The sequence below is a fragment of the Pangasianodon hypophthalmus genome, chromosome 4, assembly GCF_027358585.1.
Source record: "Pangasianodon hypophthalmus isolate fPanHyp1 chromosome 4, fPanHyp1.pri, whole genome shotgun sequence".
NCBI classification, from domain to species: domain Eukaryota; kingdom Metazoa; phylum Chordata; class Actinopteri; order Siluriformes; family Pangasiidae; genus Pangasianodon; species Pangasianodon hypophthalmus.
Window position 1 is genome coordinate 23,259,330 of NC_069713.1, and position 22,525 is coordinate 23,281,854.

The 22,525-nt window shown below is 38.2% G+C and overlaps 2 protein-coding genes across 5 annotated transcripts in view; both read right to left on the minus strand.

Moving 5' to 3' along the window:
- Positions 1–9,673, minus strand: part of ctnnd2b (catenin (cadherin-associated protein), delta 2b) — an 81,072-nt gene extending 71,399 nt beyond the window's left edge. For 2 of the 4 annotated variants that reach the window (XM_026936866.3, XM_026936865.3), the window contains exon 1: positions 9,352–9,673. The gene's annotated coding sequence lies outside the window, so the exon portion shown is untranslated. The remainder of the gene's footprint in view (positions 1–9,351) is intronic. The other 2 variants (XM_026936869.3, XM_053233048.1) reach the window with 2 other exon arrangements.
- Positions 9,674–11,380: 1,707 nt separating this feature from the next.
- LOC113540019 (probable G-protein coupled receptor 141) lies at positions 11,381–18,730 on the minus strand. Its single transcript, XM_026936185.3, has 2 exons — positions 18,152–18,730; positions 11,381–15,214 (listed from the first exon to the last, which is right to left on the minus strand). The coding sequence occupies exons 1-2, from the start codon at positions 18,157–18,159 to the stop codon at positions 14,353–14,355; spliced, it is 870 nt and encodes a 289-aa protein (XP_026791986.1). The 5' UTR covers positions 18,160–18,730; the 3' UTR covers positions 11,381–14,352.
- Positions 18,731–22,525: the final 3,795 nt, after the last annotated feature.

Sequence of the window (22,525 nt, forward strand, 5' to 3'; positions counted from 1 at the left end):
AAGATTGTATCATACCTAGCTTGACTGACTGCTCCTAAGTACTAGTGTTTATTTACTTCTACCCTCGTGGAACTGCACTATAAGCACATTTACAATTCAAGTGTGGAACTGGCCCAAATTTGATTGCTCTGCCTACATACCACTTTCATGTGTAATCCTAGATTTGATATATATCCAATCTGGGGTCATACAACCCCAGCAAGAAATGGCAAATATAAGGTGTTTTTTTTTCTCCACAGATCATCATTGCATAGATCTAGATCATTAAACTGCACATATTTCTGCACAGAAATACCAATGATAGCTACTAAAACAGTAACAGCCATTGGTTGGTCTTTTGGTTCTTTTTCACTTTTACCCCAAAATCTTCAACAGCTGACGAAGGCAAAAATAGACTGCATTAGAGCCAAAATTTGGAACACAGCCTAAACGCCTGTAATGTGAACATGTCACAACCTCCATAGAGATAGTGCTATCTATAGGTGATACTGTGTCTTTTTACATTAACACAGAATCACAAGACCTGTGCTACAGCTCTTGCAGGTGATCTCACTCTCCATCAGCACTCTATCACCCAAATGATTAACAGATCCTCCAAAAGATATGACGCATCCCTTCACAGCCATGCTGTGATTCCTGACAGCCCTGACAGCATTCTAACTGCAGTCTAAAACTGTATTAAAAAAAGCCTTGCCTTATGAATCAATCTGCTAGCCAAACCGTTTCTTCAAAGTGATGGATTCTGAATTCTCTGTTTCAAGCTTTGTTTACTGCAGGTGGTAAGGTTAAATCAGTCCGTATAAATGCCTCTCATAAGCTCACATGGTGCAAAGCCCTCTGGGATGGGGTCGTGTCCAATTCTGTCAAAAACAATGAGCACCTCATAGCCATTATGAGTCAAAAAAACAAACAAACAAAAAAAAACCAGAAACCTGAATCTTGCAGCAGCATTCCCACCTCATACTGTGACTAAATTTAACTAATACAGTCTATAACTACATGATAAGCAATCAATCTTGCATGGATGTTCACAGTATGGCAGCCTTTTCTTCTGGCTCTTCGTGCTATTAAACAACCTGTTACACTTTATTTTTAGTAAAAATTTGTCATTGGGGACAGCTGTCCTGAGCTGGTTTTCATCCCAAGTACCTCCCATTAAGGCCTTAGCCATATGCTTTTGACAACAAATTAGTCTCTGCTGGCAGCGTCTGACTCGTCTTTTAGCAAGCTGAGAATCCACTTCACCAAATTCTGTCTCGCACTCAGGGCTGCATTGCTCCAATTAAACCAGATGTTCCAGTGTGCTTACAGCCCACAGCCCGACGGAATGAAAATCCACCGGGTGTGGTGCAGTATATCAGATAAATCCAAAACTATCAGTGCGGGACCATCACTGGGAGGAGTGAATCTGCCAAGTTGTATCATTGCTACACATCTTTCAAAGCTTCTGTGACCTTATAATAAAAACTCTCTGCTTTGTGCAGTGATCACTAACCCTGTTCCCGGACAGCTAATGTCCTAGAGAATTGTTTTCCAAACCTAATCCAGCACATATGAGCTGGCTAATCAAGTAGATGGATAATTTGGCACAGGGGTGGTTGTTTAGGGTTGGAACGGTTCTTGAGACTAAAGCTGGTTTTGCACTGTGCAATTTCAGCAGAAATTTTTAAAGAAAATGACTAAGTTTTACGTACTACGATCAATCAGAGTGATCCAGGCTTGTGCAGAAAATGTGCAAACAGAAACAGTCTTCAAAGAGAGCCTGAAGTAGAATGTTTTGTTATTATCATGTTATTATCAATATAGTTGTGCCATGAATTTTGTGTAATCCTATACCATCCTCCTATTGGTAGCTTTTAGACGAGTGTCGTAACAGGGGTAACTCTTGGAGATTTTAATAAAACACTGCCGACATTGCCAGAACTCTGCCGTTGGCTGTCTTTGGTTACAATGGCACTAAATTTGGCATTGGTGAGCACGTCACATTATGCATTCTAACACCGCCGATCTCAACTCACGACCAACGGATTCTTTTATGATGTGTGATTTTTGAGTGTGACAACAAAATCGAGTCGAAAATTATACAGTGTAAGCGTTGCTTGACAAAGCATAAATAAAAGAGCTGTGGAAAACATATGAACACAGAATTAGTCAGGATTATTACTTTGCTGGTGATGACCAAACCTCTTCTTTCTACTCCATGTTTAGTTGGGAATTATGTTCTCTACAAGGCAGGACTGAAGAGATCAACATCTCACATAATATCACTTCATTTGTACAAATGTTCAAAATGTTTGCCAATAATGAGTTACATGTACCACTTCAAACACCGAAAATGTACTCAGTGCAGAGATTCTGGTTTCATTCAGACTAATGCAGGACTGGCTTGTAGTTAGAATAAAAAGTGATACAGCACATGGGAGGATTAAAATGTTCAATAAGGTCTTAAAGGAATCTAATCTCTAATCTAATCTCTTCTTCTAACACTGAGACAGTTTGTATGTCCCCAGCAGGACCTGCACACAGCCCTGAAACAAACCTGAGCATGATATTTGGCAAATGATGCCCTACTTGCCTTTTACCATATATGTGCATATCTGATTCCTCTAGAAGGCCTAGGGCACGTCATAAGGCTCTTCCTTTTGGCATATGATGCAGATTTTATAGCCTGGCCATAGACACCAGATTAGATTTAAGGATACACTGGAATTTTTTTGCAGACATATTGTAAGTTTGAATTTTTATGTTATTTATTTTCAATTCAGTGAAAAAGTGTCTTTTTTTATTACAGTGAAAATGACTACTACTACTATTACTACTACTACTACTAATAATAATCAACAGTGTTTGTATAATACTACCATTTATAAACTGGTTCAAAAAATGTCAGAAAAAGCTTATATTAAAATTATATTAAAATACCTTATGTCTATTAGCCAAATCAACTATTAGCCAAATCAATTCTAATATATTATTAAACTAGTGATACCAAACTCAAAAAAAATCTGTTTTCAGGATTGCTTTGTTATGTAATGTTTTAAAGATAATTGTGTAATACGGTGTCAGAAACCACATAAGCAAGCTGTCAGCAACATTAGTCTTGTAGCTCTGATGCAAAATTAAATAAAAATGCATCCAGTAAACATGTCTTTGGTGATCAACTTACTTTAGGGAAACAGGGAAAAGATTATGTCAACTTCATTATTGGCCAAACTGTTCCTTTAATGGTGGTATGATATATAAATCCAAATATTAATGAAAGCAGACATGGTCACGTTCTTTTCAAAACTTTTGCATATAACAAATTATAGACTACTAAGGCTTTGGCAGAGGCCGGTAAGGTTTGAAAAGATATGCCAACCTGGCCAAATGTCACAGATATGATGCAAAAACAGTACAAAGCCAAGGCAATTAAAGGCCTCCTCCAGTAATGTTCTCAAAGGACAGCTGAGCATGACATTGGTGATAAAGACTAATTATGTGGGGCTCACTGTGATCAAATGAGGCCCACTGCTTTTTATAGTCTTCTCCTAAATCATGCTGCACTGTACGTTCTCAATGGTTACCTTTTCTCTATATGCCATCAACACCCAAAGTCAGATTAGTGCTTTTTTGCCTCAAGCATTTAGCCATTGTGCAAGTTTCCACTATTTTATTTCATGACAGCTATGCATTTACTGGATATCATTTCAGTTAAAGCTCTGGAATAATGATCAAAATGGTGTGACTGCAGAGATGGAACCAATGGGCCCTTAAGCAAGCCCTTAACTTTCTCTGCTTCTTGGCTCCATGCTATGTTCTCTTATCATCGCACTGTCCACATGTAGATGTATAATGACAATAAAGTCGTTTTTCATTCATCAACATAACTGGTACTAAGCACTTAGTTATATATTTCAGATATTTTCTCAGTAAAACAGTATGCATTATTGTCTGTTGAATATGTAATGCCTTGAATTTTTTGCACTTTTGTACTTTTTTTTTTTTTTTGCATATTTGGTAACCAGTAAATAGCAGCACATAGGAGAACTGTCAAAATGAATTTCCTCATTCTCTCATTTCACTGTTTTTATGATGTAAACTGATCAGTACATTTTTATTGTATAAGTATGGATTAATCATAAAACACATTCAAAACCCTTAAGGTGTGGATTGCAATGTTATAGGGAAACTAATACTACCAGCACACTCAGCCTACACTCATGCTAGCAAGCAACATGTTGCTTGTAGTTTGTGTCTTGTTCACCATGTAGCGACCGCTTAAATGGGAACTAATTGGGAAGCTAAAAGATTTTGGAACACACATACCACAGGATTGGTCCAAGGAATCATTCGAGCCACTCATGTGGATTTGTCAGACCTGAATTGCATAGAGTTAAAAAAGTCTGAATTCAAACGTCACCCATCGCACCGTAGCTTTGTCGTTCGCCGATGTCGCTGAAATCGCGGCTCGGTGTCACGCATGCACATAGAAATTGAATGATTGCCTGTCACTTGCTACTGTGAACACAGGGTTACACAACAAAGATTGTTATTTCCAACTTCTACTTCAAGAAACTTTCTCTTGTTTTCTCACTCTTAATTGCTGCACTACGGCCCAAACTTCAAGGCTTAAACTCCAATTAAGACTGTTACAAGAATCTGATGTGGGATTTCAGTTACAGGCCTGTGAGCTCTGGATGAAGTTATCATTTGGCTTGCATAAGAGTAATAACCACATTCCCTTTTTGAGACATGGCTCAAATCACCATTTAACTACCGGTATCTATGGTGTTGCCAACTGGCACTGCCATCAGATCCACTGGCCTTTAGTTTTCCAAGCTCATCATATGAAGACAGACCTTGTGCTTCCATAAAATGATGGCAAGTCTCGTGAGGGGAGCTCATGAATCCAATGGCAATGCCATAATATTTGTTTATTACACCTAAATCTTGCTCATCTACTTGCAACACATCTTGGATATTCCCTTCATGATTTCTTTAAAGCTCTTTTGTGCTTATGGGAGATAAATTAGCTGGCTAGAATAAGATTAGCTCCATGGTAATTGTTCATGGTAAGGAGTTCTGGCAAAGACTGCTCCTGTTGGTAAGAGAATAGCAGAGCAGCCCCTTTAAATTCCGCAGTAGCACAACTAGACAAACGATATATAAGCCGAATATCAATACAGCTGTTTAAGTGATTTAATGGAACAGCAGCTAAGCTGATAAAATAGATTCTGAGGGAATCTGACCGTCCAGCATGGCTCAGGAAACTTCTATTAATTGATATAAATTTCCTACATATCAATTATTATGCAGGACTGGAGAGACCCGAGTGAGTTAAAGGGCTGGAAAAATGGTTTTTGATTCTACTTGGCAAGTAATCACTTTGCTTATTCTTGGTGTAATTTCTTATCATCCCAAATAGTGACATATTTAATTACCCGGTTTAACTAGTAATGTTAGCTGTGCTGTTGTACTCTGGTAAGGTAGTGATGGCTCAGTGGTTATGGGTCTAGGCTACCAATCAGAAGGTTGTGAGTTCAAATCCCATCACTGCCAAGCTGCCACTGTTGGATCCTTTAGCAAGGCCCTTAACCCTCAACTGCTCCAGGAGTGTGGTATCATGGCTGAGAAATGAACTAGAGGCTCTAACTGTTCACTTGAAAGGTAGATTAACAAGATAGGTGGCCAGTAGGTACACAGCAATGGGGACTTTATGCAACAATGGCTATCATGACAGGAAATAAAGCTGCACTGATGCCACGGCCACGGAAAACAATGTCACTAAGCAACAACTCTAACATTACATGTAATTGAAGCTGATTGCAAACAGAAAACAACATTTAAAAAACAAAAGAAGAACTGCTTTATGCATTGCAAGATCTCCGATATGGTGTTTTATAGCAGCCAACATTATTTTTGAAGGCATCTTTGCATCTTTCCTTATATATATATATATATATATATATATATATATATATATATATATATATATACACACACACAGGAAAGGTCAGTTGATTTGTTGTACTGTTATATACTATAATTCTTTCTCACCTGCGAGATTATCTGACGTACTGTAGCTTACTCAGTGTTAGCCCCGACGTCATGGCCTACTCTATTCTCTCTCTCACACAGGATGAATATGGTAACCCCCTGGAAATACATAAATGAGTCACTCATCTAATCAGACAAGTGGCATAAAAATTTGAATTTCATTTCCCAGTTCTGCTCATCACTCATCTTTCTCTAGCCCTTAGAACATACTATATGGGGATTTAAATTTAAATTTGACTTTTATAGAAACACCAACTCATAGTTATAGTAAAAAAAAAAAAAAAAAAAAAGAAAAAAGAAAAAAAAAAAAGAACGAACCACCCTGGAGAGGTCAACTGAGATATAAATAAACTGCAATATCCCTGCTGTCTCTCATAATTCACATTTTACGTGTCAGTGGTTTTCCCTGCAAGTGCAAAGGCTCACTAAGCACAAATTGTCTCTCCTGATGCCAGGTAGACAAGTACCCCTGTTTGTCTGGTCTCCCGTTCGGCACTATCTTAAGCAGTAGCAGTTTTCTGCACTACAAAATTAGCTCCTAGTCTGCAGAGCATGAGTAGGTATATGTATAATTGCATCTTTACATGGTACACTGATCAAATGAAAGTAGGAAAAGAGAGCTCCTACAGGCACTTGATCTGGGCATTAAACAGTGCAGGGAAATGACTCTTATCCAACAGAGGGAAGACATCCAAGAGGACTCTCCTGGCATTTTAACAAAACAGGAGGATGGTGGCTAAATTCCATTTGCAAATAATGAGCTTGCCTTGAATTCCTATTGTCTCAAGATTGTCCAAATTGCTATTACATTAAAAATTTAAGTCAATGATAAGCACATAGCAGTTTTTTTTTTTTTTTAAATCTAAGCAGGAAGTGGTCCGGTTACAAACAGGCTTTTGTCTTAGAAGGCGTCAAACAAAGAATAACTATCAAGCTCTGAAATTAATCAACACATTTCAAAGCCCAGTTGGCATCACATATTGGGAACAGTTTCACAAATGTAAAAAAAAAACCCAAAAAAAAAAAACTGCAGTGTCATTCCATTTGTGCCAGCCATGGACAATCTGCTGCTTGTAGAATCAGCTGTGTTGACAATGAGAGCCATCGTGGTCATTGCTGAATTTTTAGAGGACCATAATGAGGAGAAGAACCATAATGAGGAGACCAACTGACTGGACTGGACTGATCGAACTGCCGAGTTCTTCTGAGATTTTGTCCTATATCACAAAAACTGTGCTCATATTGCAGACTTTTGTCCCTTTTTTTTACTTGCCTTGCTCTAAATTTAGTCACAGTCATTTCCATCGTCTGTCTACTGGCAAGTGGAATTAGGTCTGTCCCTGTTTAAGAGGTTTTAGACTCGGATCTAATGTATTTTCTGCTTTTACCTCAGGTCAAAGCAATCACACAAAAGTCCTCTCAAAGGAAAACATCAAATTCTCTGGTACACTACATTAAAACGGAGACAAGAAAGACCCTGTATGGGAGGAAGGAACAGCTGTGATTTAAACCTATAGTCTAGCGCTAGGATCCAAAACTGCCAGACAAACCGTCTAATGAGAAAACAAGACGGCAAAAGCAGCAAATGATTAAAAATGGATATCTGGATTATGGTAAAAGACATTTGGAGAGGTCTTGAAGATGCTCTCTTTTGTTGGGAAACAGCACCAATGCCTTGACTGAAACAAGGTTCCAAAGCAAATAATTATATGTACTGTATATAATGAACTAAACAACAAAATCTTCATTTATTCATGCAAACATACCTACACACCAGGCAAAGACAACAACTAGCAGTGCTGGGGATACTGATGGCAAGGGTTAACAGGTTATTGGTGAACAAACGCCTAATATCAAGCCTAATGTGTTCCATCAGGTGCAAATGCATCATTTAAATAATTCATGCTCATAACAGCTCTTTGTTCTGAAATATTCTTGATTGAATTGTTGATCTGAGCTTACTTCTATTATCCTACATCTATCAAGGTGCAGCTGGTCAGGCAGTGACATCAGTCTCCCAACAGAGGCTGCTGCCCCAATCACCAGCAACAGCCTTTTTTTCTACTATACTTCCAACATCATGATGGAACAAGAGAAATAAAAACAGCTGTCAGCATGGATCATGCCTGAACTTTCTCCATTTTAAGGATGCATGGTGCAAACAGACACAGTCCACATATGTTGCCTATGTAGAGTATATTTAAGAGTATGTTTGTGACCTGCACAGGCGAATCGCTCAACACAAACACAAACCAGACTGCTGTGAATTCCATACACCACAGGCTTCAGATCTGTAACCTTACAAATTCATGACTTAAGATCGCCTCATTAATTTCACTTGATCCACTATCAATGAGGTTAACGACATGCTGCGTCCTCCTCAGTCCCAACCAGCAAATCGTTACAACCCGAATGTTTTCTTAGTAATGAATACACACAGGCAGATATAAACATTGAGCAAAAAGCAGCTGCTGCTGTTTTAAATGGAACAGATGTGCAGGTGCAATTTTACATGCATTATACATACGATGGAGTGCAAATATAGGTGCTGTTCAGCATGGTTAGCTATCTATTACATAGTATAAGGTATATTATTAGGATATTCATGACTAAATGGTGTGATTTCACCATTTGATGTCTATGGCAGTCCAGTTACATGATATGGCCTCATTTGTGAGAATCTCAATTTTATGCTTTCTTTCTATATATGTATGTGCATGTGTGTTTCTCTATGTGTATGTGTGAGTAAAAACAGCACCAATAAATACTTGCTTTTTTTTATTTTTTATTTATTTATTTTTTTAGATAAGGCAATTTCCTTTTGTTTCCATTGTAGTCTAAATCAATACCCCATTCCTTAATGTCAGTTTCTCTGACTGGCTATTTGTAAGGCCACAACATGTTACTACCAGCAGCCATTATGACCGCACCATCTATTCCTATGAATAAATACAGCATTGCAATTGAGGTCAATAGGGAAGTAATTCCCATTTTCATCTCTCTCTCACCCCCACCTCCATCTCCATCTCCATTTCCACCCCCACCTCCACCTCCATCTCCATCTCCTCGGATGGAGAATCGGCCTCTAATGGAGTCTGTTATCAGTCTACACTATTAAATCGAAGAAGCATGAGAAATGCATTAAAAATTTTTTTATAATAAACAAAAAACAAAAACAAACCCATGCATCATATTTGAGGCATACTGCTCTAAGCACAGCCGATATTGCAGTGTAGTACGGGGAGTGTGTGTGCGTGTGTGTGTGTGAGTGTGTGTGTATGTGTGTGTCAGCTGGAATGACATTGCGCTTACCGACTGCTATCCAGAGTGAAAAAAACACGCGCTCGCGCTCCCGTCCTCTGATTAAAGCCCGCTCTTCACACAGGGGCGGAATCCGTTAAGCATCTCTAAAGATCTTCACCGAAAACCCGCACCGTTTGAGTGAGACACCGGCGAGCCGAGCATCCGACACACAGCATCCGCCGGGAGAGGAAACGAGCTGGGAAAAAACTGCGGAGAGAGAGAGAGAGAGAGAGAGAGAGAGAGAGATGAGAAACGGAGACAGCTCTCTCCTCCTCCAGTGCTGCTGTAGCATCCCTCTCCTCTCCTCTCCTCTCCTCCACCTCACTGCAGCAAATCAAGCCGAGATACAACAGCGACATCTGCTGGCCACATCTACAGCCTCTCCTCAAGGTTGCCAGATTGTGCTGTAAATTTGAGCCTGTATATACTGAGATGGGAAAACTGAGATGGCGGCAGACTGGTAGATGTAATTCGGTACATGTTTTTTTTTTTTTTATTTGTTGTTGTTTGTAATTTTGTCTTTCATTATACTTCCATTATATCTTATATTTATTTACGAAATCGTGGAGTTGGTAATTTGTTATTTATTTATTTATTTTTCAAAGAGCGCTGGGACGGTTTTTTAAGCATGCACGGACAAGATATATCAGTCCAATCTGGCAACCCTGAATCATCTTCCCCACCCTAGTCTCATCCAGTAGCTAGGCGTGAGATGCGTGTGGCCATGGCAACGTCCAAACCCCGCATACTACCCTATCTGAAATAGTAGGCTACTCGCGTGCTCGGCTTCTCGCTGGTTGCCATGGCCACGTTAAGTATGCATACTACCCTGCTAGATAGTATGATTCGACGGATTGCTATACCTGACATTAGCAGCATACAGTTTTGACATACTACTTAGTATGCTAGGTATGCTGTCTTGCACGCGTTATAACCTTTGTCGTTTGGTATTTTCCGTCGCCTTGGAGAGGAAATGATCCATTTTTGGCTTTTATATTATTTTGGAATTACATTTGGAAGTATTTTAGGGGTAGTGGGGTATAATTGGTGTTGCTAGAGCTTATTTAAAAACAACAACAACAAATGTTTAATGGAGCACAAAGCATTTTTTGTTCTTGGTACAGCACATCAAAATTATAGATTATAGATTATCAATTATAGATTATACGCATATAGATTACTATATTTATGTCACCAACATGCCCACAATATGAGCACCAGTTCAGTGACTTCAGTGTTCTATAGTTTGCTCAAAATTTATTCAGTGTCCTTTATTCCTTTCTTTCCAGTACACCAGTTAAATCAGTGATCAGGGACAAAGGAAGTGCAGGCGACCATTGCTTAAAGGCATTCAGTCCAATGCAACATGCTGAATGATGTCATGTGTGACAAGCAGTGTCCTATCAAAACAGCTTTAATGTCCAGCAGAGCCTGGTCTTGCCCGTCGAGAGGCATAAGCCATGACCACACTTCAGCTAAAGATCAATGCTCACTCTCTGTGGACCGGACGCACAAAAAGCCATTCACTCAGTGACCTTGAGCAGAAGATTAGAAGATGAAAAGAATGGATTTAGGCCACAGTCCCCAGCCCCCTGAAGCTATTCTAACTTCACTAAAATGGGTGATGGCTGCTGTTGAATGCAATGTAGTGTAGTAGAAAGAGAATGCAACACAAACATGTGGATAAATAACAGCTAGCATACAGCAAATGTGATTTCTGCATTGTTATGTTTTTGTCATAAACTGGATTCTACAACCAGATCATATGTAGATTTATGTAGAACTTACTGATCAACTAGCATGTTCAGTGCTGGTACATTCACATGTCACAACATTCACATTGCAAGACACTTCCTGCTTACATCCTCTCTGGGTTTCAGTACTTTCCTCCATGTCGATTAGAGTGTTCAGCTGCTCAGTGATGTGCTGTGAGAAGGAGAAAGTGCATTTGGGTGGGACTTGGCAAGTAAGAAAATTTGGAGAGAAATAAAAAGGTAAAAAGATTAAAAAAAAAAAAAAAAAGACCACACCCCATATTTACTCTTAATACATTTTGGGCTACATGTTAGTTGCATATGGTCTTGTTAATGCAGTTTGTAGCACATATGAACTATCAGAGACTGTGACTTTCTGGATTCATTTGCACAATAACAGGACCTTTGTTTTCTACAAGCCCAGGTTTCTAATGAAGAAACGTAGACTCTTTTAAACGGTGCTTTATTCTTCCTTAACAAGACAAAGGCACAAATGCCAAAGGAAAACCTTTATAATGAATTAACACCAATGTAGGCAGCAACAACTAATGTAGAATTAGATAGCCTTCATTATCCACAGTGGTCCAAATGCAATAATGATTAAATGAGTCCCAAAGGACGTGTGCTTTCTTTACATTCACATCTGCAGCCAAGATAGGAAAGTTTACAGAAAAAAAGATGCTGTGGTTATACAGCCACACAGCTATGTTTAGCTCTTTCTCATGTAATCCACCCAGTAATGTTCTCATTCCTGCGTAGTTAGCATGCAGTATATTTTTTGTCCTGTGTATTTTTTCATATATTTTGCACTCATCGCACAATACTATGGGTTTGTTGTTCATGGTACTGCCCATGTTGTGGCTCCTGATGGAAAATGTGAGATGAAAAACATGAGACATGAATATCAGTAAGGAGCAAATTTATAGAAACTGTACATGCTATACAAATGATGATAAACTTTATATACGAGTATAGTTAGTAAGTGTTTAACTAAAAAAAAAAAAACCATAAAAAAATAGAAATACATACTTAAAAAAAGATATTTGTTTGCATACAGCTGCAAATAATGTCAGATATCCACTGATATTCAGTAAATAAAAACAGCTTTAATCCCCAACGGATCCTCAGTGCATGCACCAGTTGGCTGTACTGTTAATTAGTAAGCAACTGTTATTGAGTGGCATCAGTGTAGTTTAGGCCTAATAAAGGAACAGGCTTGGGGGTGAAAGATGTGGAAATAAGGCTGATTACAATAGAATCATTGCTATTGCCATCTCATCTGCTCATCTCTTAGGTTGCATACTTGGTTAGGTGCATTTCCTGGAGAGTGACACCGCATATTATTCTAATATTGGCATAACAGGAAATGTGTATTAAAACAAACACAGTGAGAAAGGAAGTAAGGTGAGACATTTAAAACTATCTGTCATTTCTACACAGGAAAATTAGTTTTATAAACAGTAAACACAGCCACAACATTAAACCATTTTATTTTGATCCAAGCACTCATTTGCTACGTTGTTGGCTTACTTACTCTAGGGAGTGTGGGTATATATATATATATATATATATATATATATATATATATATATATATATATTTTTATTAAATGTGTGTTTTTATTTATTTATTTATTTTAATTTACAGCCATTTCAATTTACCTTCAGTGTGACATATTGTGGTTACATCTGTCACACGGTGGCACTGGACTAAATACTGCTCCTTGCACAAGCCAATATCACACAAGAAATCAAGGTCAGAATTGTGCATAACTGAAACTCTGTTGTTTTACTCACCCCATGTGCATAACCTTTGCACAGCTTCTGAACAGCTCTTAAGTCTGTTGTTAGGTCTGTTATCTGAATAACAACACGGTCAGTTTTGGTATCAGATCCTCATTGAAAGTGCTTAACTCTATGGCCCATAGTCACGAATTTTTGATGGCATGCTACAAGTATCAAACTTTTTTCACATCTTTTTCAGGCTGTACATTAAATGAACATGAATATGACTTCCTACGGCCCGTGGGTAAATGTTATTACTTTAAAGGCCCAAGACTAAATGATTAGAGGCCCAACACTTGAGGGTTATTTTAAAAGCCCAACACTAGATGATTAAAGGCCCCCCAAAAAAGATGATTACTTTAAATCCCAACACTAGATGATGAAAGGCCCAACACTAGATGATTAAAAGCCAAACACTTGATGATTAAAGCCCTAACACTAGATGATGAAAGGCCCAACACTAGATGATTAAAAGCCAAACACTTGATGATTAAAGCCCTAACACTACATGATTACATTAACTGCACAACACTAGATGATTAAAGGCTCAACACTATATTATTACTTTAAAAGCGCAACACTAGATGATTACTTTAAAGGCCCAATATTAGATTATTAAAGGCCCAACACTAGATGATTACTTTAAGGCCCAATATTAGATTATTAAAGGCCCAACACTATATTTTCAAGGGTACAAAGCCAAGGTGATTACTTTATTTACTCTATATGACCAAAGATTTGCAGACGCGTGACCATCTTACCCATATGTGGTTCTTCCCCAAACTGTTGCCACAAAGTTGGTAGCACACAATTGTATAGAATTTCTTTGCATTTTCCCTTCACTAGAACTAAGAGACCCAAACATGTTCCAGCATGACAATGCCTCTGGGCTCAAAGCGAGCTCCATGAAGACATGGTTTGCCAAGGTTGGTGTGGAAAAACTTGAGTGGCGTGAACAGAGCCCTGACCTCAATTCCACTGAACACCTTTGGGATGAACTGGAACACTGACTGCACTCAAGGCCTCCTCACCCAACATCAGTGCCTGACCTCACTAATGCCCTTGTGGCTGTGAAAGAGCACAAATCCCCAAAGCCAAAATCTAGTGGAAAGCCTTCCCAGAAGAGTGGAGGATATTATAACAGCAAAGGGGCACTAAATCTTGAATGAGATTTTCAAAAACACATATGGGTGTCATGGTCATGTGTCCACATATAGTATATTTTTGCACAAAACACCCTTAATGTGACTGACTCCATAGGACTGCAGAATATTGGTGTATCTTTGAAAATCAAGCATATATTTACTTTTGTAAACATTATTTAAATCATAAAGCAACGGAAGATAAGTTGCTCCAATGTGATAAACAATGCACTCATGCAACTGATTTTTGCAAAAATTTGTGCAAAAATTTAACTCTACTCAAACTGAAGGGAGGAAAGGCACACACATATATATATATATATATATACATCATGAAACACAGCACACTTTGTAAGCATGTCGCCACACACTGCTGCCAGCGAACACAAGCATGTCAAAGCAGCTGAAAGCCGTGACTGCCAGAAAAACCTCATTGACTTTTTCAAGTTCTTCGAAATATTTGCATACGTAGTACATCCTGAAGGCCTGGTATGGCACAAAGCAAATGAGCATGATCAACACAAAGCACAGGCTCTTGATCTGAGCCCAGAACTCTTGATGAATCCATGAGACATGTCCATGCTTTCGGAACACACACCAAAGTATGTAACACTGACATGAGGCCAAGATCACTGAGATCAGCAGCACCACAGTGCAGATGATGTAATTTAGCACTTTCACATTTGTATTTTTAAGAGCAGTTCCAAAGGTAAAGCACTGAGTATCATTTGTAGTCATTCCTGATCCATAAGTGAGGTTAGAAGGGATAATAATAATAGCCAAAATGAATAGCCAGATTGCCACACTGGCTATTACAGCATGCAGATCTCGGTAGAATTCCAGTCGGTGTCTATATTCAAAGTAAGCCAGGTATCGTGTGCACAGGATGATGGCATAGAAGATGAAGCTGAGGTACATGTGCACGTGAAGCATGTTGCTGACCAGCTTGCAAAAGGTGAAGCCTAGTGTCCATGTAGTGGAGACATAGTAGTGGACACGGAAGGGCACAGTGAGGAGGAAGATCACATGCACCACCAGCAGGTTGATCACTGACACTCTTGTGATAGACAGCATGTTGGACATAAGAGTGGTGCTCATCATTATCACCCCGATGATCCCACCAATAAAAACAAACATGTAGAGAACCACCAGGCTGATCCTGTATTCGATCGGTAGGCTTAATATTTCGCTCCTAAAAAGGCAATAATCAGGAAACATTTGTCATTACTTGGTATGCACAGCTTGAGATGCATTACTATTGAAGATGTTTTATTTGTAAATGGCATATTAGAATGTGGCCTTATAGGGTGATAGTAGAAAATATAACACTTGAAACACATGTGAACAGATTTTTAGGTAATGGATGACCAATAACTCTCAACAAGAAATGCAAATTGAAAATCCAGTCCCATGTACTGTAAATAATAAAATCTGGAATGGTGCCATATGTATAACAATACTTTTAGATTATGTAATAGTCACTAAAATGTAATATGATACACAGAGCTTAATTCCAGCTGAAGTCTGACCAAAGTCAAGACTAATTAGAGAAACATGTTCTCTATGGTACTATGGTGAAAAAAAACAAAAACAAAATGGTGTTTTTACTGCCCTCATACCTGTAATATTAAGTATGGCTGATTGGTGGAAGTTTTCATTGGTGAAATTTCACTGTAATTTTTCTTCAAACGGAAATATGAGCTGAAGCAGAAGTTGTGAAACACTTCCTTTACTGCCAGGCTAGAGCAGATTACTGAATGTTAGTTCTAAACAATAGTTTGCAATATGAATAACAATGAATGGTGACTCAGCATTCAATTCACATCATTAGGAATCCGAATCGAGGAACTTTCTGATTAAAGTACATAGCATGCCTGGCTTATTGCATCAATTTAGGTGGGTGCTAATTTTTTACTGTTTTGAAACAGCAGCATAAAGGTAATTCCTGCACTGTTTAATTAAAAGTCAACATCAGAAATATTCACAAACAAATACACTGTATGGCCAAAACTATGTGGGCACCTAACCATCACACCCATATGTGGTTCTTCCCCAAACTGTTGCCACAAAGTTGGAAGCACACAATTATCTAGATTGTCATTGTATTCTATAGCATTACAATTTCCCTTCCTGGAACTAAGAGGCCCGAACATGTTCCGGTATGACAGTGCCCCTATGCACAAAGCGAGGTCCATGAAGACATGGTTTACCAAAGCTGGAGTGGAAGAACTCGAGAGGTACAGAGCCCTGACCTCAACCCCACTGAACACCTTTGGGATGAACTGGAACATCGACTGCACCCCAGGCCTCTTCGCCTGACAATCAGTGCCAGACCTCACTAATCCTCTTGTGGCTGAATGAGCAAAATTCCCAACAGCCACGTTACAAAATCTAGTGGAAAGCCTTCCCAGAAGAGTGGAGCTTATTATAACAGCAAAGGGGACCTAACCTGGAATTGGATGTTCAAAAAGTGCATATGGGTGTGATGCTTAGGTGTCCATATACTTACAGAAGCGCATTGAAGTCTTGTACTTTCACATTCCACTGATGCATAGAATGAAAACATTGACCACATAGAACCAACCATATTTATATTTATGGCATTTGGCAGATGCCCTTATCCAGAGCAACTTACATTATTTTTACACAATGGAGCAGTTGAGGGTTAAGGGCCTTGCTCAAGGGCCCAGCAGTAGCAGGATGGCAGTCCTGGGGATTGAACTCAAGACCTTCCCATTAGTAGGCCAACTGCTTAACCACTGAGCTACCACTGCCCACAAGACATATGGTTGACATTTTTGTTGCAGATAGCAATGTTTAAAAAACATTCACATAATTATTTAATTCATCTTCAGTAACCATTTTATCATGGCCAGGTTTGTGGTTGAACAGGAGCTTATCTCAGGAACACTGGCTGGAATACACTTTGGATGGGCCACAAGTCCATTGCAGAGCCAGTGACATACTATTTGTGTACAATATATCAATGTTAATAACAATGCATATGCAGCACTGGTAGCAAAAAAAAAAAAGAAAGTAAAAACAAATATACTGTATATACGGTACTGTGCAAAAGTCTAAGGCTAATGCAAAGAAATGCTGTAGAGTAAAGATACCTTCATAATATAATGAAATTAAATGTTTCTACATTTAAAAAAATACTATAAAGAGCATATAGTATTAATAAATGAAACAAAGTCAATATCTGGTGTGACGATCCTTCGCTTTAAAAAAAAAAAATAGTCTCAGGTACAATTTCTGCAGTTTTATAAGGAAATGAGCTGTAAGTTTTTAAAGAGCATCTTGCAGAAGCAGCCACAGTTCTTCTGGAGATTTTGACTGTCACACTTGCGTCTTATTCCTGCAGCAAAACCCAGCAGCCTTCATTACGTTTTTGTCTGTAAAGTGTCTCTTATGTAATATTCTGCTTTCTTTGCTGACATACAAATATTTTTCTGTAACATTTAATTTTATGCTGGAAAATTAATGTTTGGAAATCTAAAAGGTTTTTGTACCAAATCAATAATGTAGAAGTCATAAAATAAAAATCTATAACAAAGTTTGTACTAAAAAAAAGGATGCCTAATATATATACTGTATATGCAGTTCTATTGTGTTCATTTAATATTCATGTCAAATATACTGCTAATTATATTAGTCATAACAGAAAGGTGACCTTTTCTATAAATAAATAAACAATGCTTTTTTCTTTTTTGTTATATTCATTATGTATTATACAGAGATATAATGTAATGGCATAAAAAACATATTGTTACTTAAATTAATTGCATTACATTTTCTTAATTTTTTTTTCCAAAATAAACTGAGCTCATTCAGTAGTGCTTGCTTGTGTTTAATGTGTTTAATCCAAACTCACATTCCTTGCTCTCATAACTACATACCTTTCCTTTTAATATGTCTAGAGTAGTCTTTTCCTGGTTGCTTTACCTTCTCTACACGTAAAGGTATGCTTAAGATACAAGTATATTATAACATGAAACAACACATTGTATTGACATGTATTAAGTTAAAAATGATCAAGACACAAGTATAACACACTTACATCGTTATGAAATGTTTTGCAATATACAATGTATTTACCATATATATTACTTTAAAGATTACTCACCCATTCATACTTGAAATACTAGCTTATGTTTTCAATACAGGAAGTCTAATTCACTGAACGTAAATATCAGTCAGTATGTAGCTTCTCTCTGCCACCTGACATGAGCCAGCCCTCACACACTTGAGGAAGTGCTGCCAGTGAGATTAAAGATTAACAAAGGCATTTAACGGGGTAAAATAGGGGCATGTATTGTTATTTTAATGGGATTTTTTTTTTTTTTTTACCAACTCAGTACAGAAAATATAGAGACTATATTGAAACCATGAAGAAAGAGGACAGTCAGTTTATCAGGGGTAAGTTCATCACAAACAAACCTGAAGAAAGACAATGAAAATCCAGTGTTGATGACGTAACATAAGAATATACTGCACATAGATTGTGATAAGGCAGGAATGAGTTTCCACTTCAGTGAACTTTAAACCCTATCCAAATGAAAGTCAAAATACTAGTCTTTCCTTTCAGTTTGTTACATGTTGATAAATAAAGACATACAACCTGTGGTACAGGGAACCAGAAAGGATTCTTGAGACACTGCTAAAGTTTCCTCTGATGCAAGTTCAGTTCCCTACCCCAAGTTCAGTTCCCTACCCCAATTGTGACACATACCCCAGTTGTAAAAGAGCTGACTAACCTTGCTACTTCGTATCCTTCAGCTTTTCCTGCATGCGCAGTGACTTGTGCACAGGCACGAAAATTCAAGGAAGTGGTGAATCTAGCTGACTCTTTTCTAGGTCCTGAAACTGCCCCACAGAGTGCACACTGCCCACAGAGCCTGAGCTTGAGTCTGATTCCAGTTCAGAGTCAAAAAGCCCCTTAAAAGTGAGCAGAGAACACTTAACAATGGCACGAAGAGAAGACCCGACGCTAGCGAAGTGTGTTAAAGCTGCAGATCTTGGGCACGCACCTAAATCAGGGGTGATGTATTTCTGGGATGATGGACTGTTGATGCACAGATGGAAACCAGACATCGATGATGAGAATTGTCAGGAGGTCCAGCAGATAGTTTTGCCTTGTGGTTATCGCACATGTGTTGAAACTGGCTCATGAACATGTAATGTCCGGTCATCTGGGAGTGACGAAGACATTCTACTGTGTTTCCAGATACTTCTACTGGCCTGGTATTAAGTCTGCTGTGTCTGCCTTCTGCAAAGCTTGCAACGTTTGCCAACTCGCAGGAAAGCCGAACCAGAAAGTTCCTGTAGCACCTCTTACTCCCATCCCTGTCATGAGTGAGCCATTTGAATGTCTGATCATTGATGGCCCGTTACCAAAGTCCTGCTGCAGGACGATCAATTCGGTGTAGAGCATCCTGTTTCGTTCTCAAAGAAGTTCTCAAAGTGTCAGCAGAACTATATGTGTTAACTAGTGTTATTGAGAAGGAAGCATTGGCACTGTTCATGGCAATACAGCACTTTGAAGTATATTTAGGTGGTAGTGTGGCCCCCATAGTTGTGTACACGGACCATAACCCATTAACTTTTCTTTGTCTAACTCAAGTCAGCGGCTCATGCGATGGTCTCTTGCTATCCAAGACTTTAACCTGGATATCCGTTACAGAAGAGGTTCAGACAATGTTGTTGTTGATGCATTGTCCAGATTATAAACTACTGAATTAGTGATTTGTGTAAAAATATGTGAATGTTCTATATTTCTAATAGTGAAGGTGAATAACTTTAACGGTGGGGGTGGTACGTCCCGTGACGTAGAAGCAGAGCTCGGAGAGAGTCCCTTTTCTGCTATCCCAATCAATGTGTTGTGTAATTGCTGTTGAGCAAAAGTATAATCGTTGAATCTGTTGTGTGTATATGAAGTGGTCATTGGATCTTTTTGTGAGTTAAACAGTAAAACCGTGTAGGGAGATGGGGGCCTATTCATTTGGGTTTTACCCCCTTTCTGTTTTTCTCCTGTTTTTTCATTAATCAGGGAGAGAGGTAAGACTCTCTTATTTGCTTTTCTTTTGGTAGGTAATTTATATTGTTTAAACTCTTTAGGAAGATCTTGTTTTGTTTATTATATTGGCATTGCCCTCTCCTGACGATTTGGTTGTTTTCTGGGGCCCGTTCTTCGTACGTCGCTAACTCAGTTAGCTGGATTTGATTGTTGTCATCCTGAAGTTGTTGTCATAGCAACGGGTCTGTAAGCTGAAACCTGCTCGGGAGCAGGCTTATTTCATGTAAACAGGATCAGATCGCGGCTTTATAAGCAGAAGTGATAGGGGAAGTCTGTTGCAGCCATGTCTTGCCCGTGTTTACGAGAGCAACCTGTTGCGGAAGGTGCGAGGATAATTCGCAGAGCTTTTAGACTTAATCGCGTTTTGCCAGACAGACAGGATCCATTAGCACAGCGAGATAGTGCACTTTGTGAAAGATATGGTTTTTCACGTGAGGGTGTCATTTACATAATTAATTTGTTGGAACCTCATATTAAAAGTTCGACTCGTCGGAGTAGGGCTTTAACAACGGCACAAACTGTGTGCATTGCGTTGAGATTCTCTGCGAGTGGCACTTTCCTTTACACTATTGGAGATGCGGAGAACTTGTAGATGTCTCCAACACTACACATACACTACATGAACAGTATATGTAGTTAATATTACCATTTTGTAGAATATTCTTGTATTTCACCTTTACTTGTTCCCAAGTTCTAGTGGGTCCCGTGGTGGCTCTAATATAAAAGATTAAAGTAATTATGAAAATTAAAAAAAGAATTACTACATAATTATTACATAATTATTACAATGCATAAGTAGTGACGGTGTTGGATGTTTTTATCACTTATTACAGTATATATTATTACATAATATATACTGTAATAAGTGATAAAAACATCCAACACCATCACTACTTATGCATTTAACTTGTCTGCAACTTTTTGCCAACCCTTTCTCCTGGCTTTTGCAGCCTTTGAGGTGTTCCCAGACGTTTTTATTAAAGTTTGGGACTCGCCATAGCCCTCCATTAAGAGTTCTTGTTCTGTCGCTGAGAAAAAGTGGGCACGCTCTTTGGCCATTGTGGACAACCAATAGCAGCGCTGCCGATCAGTGTTTCTACTATCGATACATAGCCCCTTTTAACCCAGCGCATGAACGCGCAATGATCTCAGATAACTCAATCCAGCCTTACTAATCAACAACAACAGGTGTGTTCGAAGAACCTAATCGATCTTTGTTTATGTTATTTAATTGGCTTTTCTGGGATAGGAGAAAAGGAGATTTCTCCACGCTTGTTTTGCTGTAATTTTTCGTTGGCTAATTTTTTTTTAGAGCCACATCTTTACTTTTTTTTTTTTTGTGTTACTTCCTCCCCAACCCCTAGACTATGGAGAGAACGTAACAAGGTCATTAGTCAGACAATGTATGAAAACATACACCAGTGTACATCGCAATCTTCCAGCAGCTTCAAGAGACACATTACTAACATGTATCATCCAACTTAATTGCTATTTGACAATAATGAATAAAATAGGGATACAGGGAAAATAAATGCAGCCTGAAATAATTGTTGTTGTTGTTGTTGTCTGTTCATGTTCCATGCCAGAGTATCAACTGACCTGACAACCCTGCATAGTTCCACTTTTCCTGTTCTAACACAATGAAGTTAATCCACAGGACTGGAACTAGGAATACAGAGCTGTACAGAGCTTTGAGTTCAAATGAAGTTTGTTAGATGACTGATTTGGAGAGCCAAGGAATCAAGTCAACATGGGAACCTTGATCAAAAGACATTGCAATCTAATGCAAATTCTTTTCAACAGTGAAAAAGTTATTTAAAAAATGTTTACAAGTAAAAACGAGCAATAACATTAAATGTGCCATATTCAGTTTTTATGAATGTTATGTTATGTAGCTATTTCATCAGTTTCATCATGATGGTAAGAATTTGGTAGTTAGCAAGTCAATATGCACATGAAGAATATTAACAATACATTTACAAACTTTTAATATGTGTAGCTCAGAGCTGAAATGGATTTAAGTAATAGTACTTCATTCCTATACTTAAGTATCATTTTCAAGGGTTTGTACTGAATATTAAAATCAACACTTGTGTTCTTATTCAACTGCATTTTCATCAAAAACACAACACTTAGTTTTTAATTTAGGCCGTCCAAGTACTTGCCACAAATTAGATTCTTGTTTTCTGCTACCAGTTCAGTCAAATGTGTTTCTTAACATGTTGAATGTATTTATTAGCTATATCTAAAACATCAATCAAATCCTTACAAATCATCTAAGCACAAGAACAATTAGCCTTTTATTCTCACTCATTGTTCATACATTAGATTTAAAAAATAGTTAAAATTCTAACATCTTTAAAATAGTTCTTTTCTACTTTTACTTTTGATTTTGATACATTTTGAAGCATGTGGTCTTTCTTT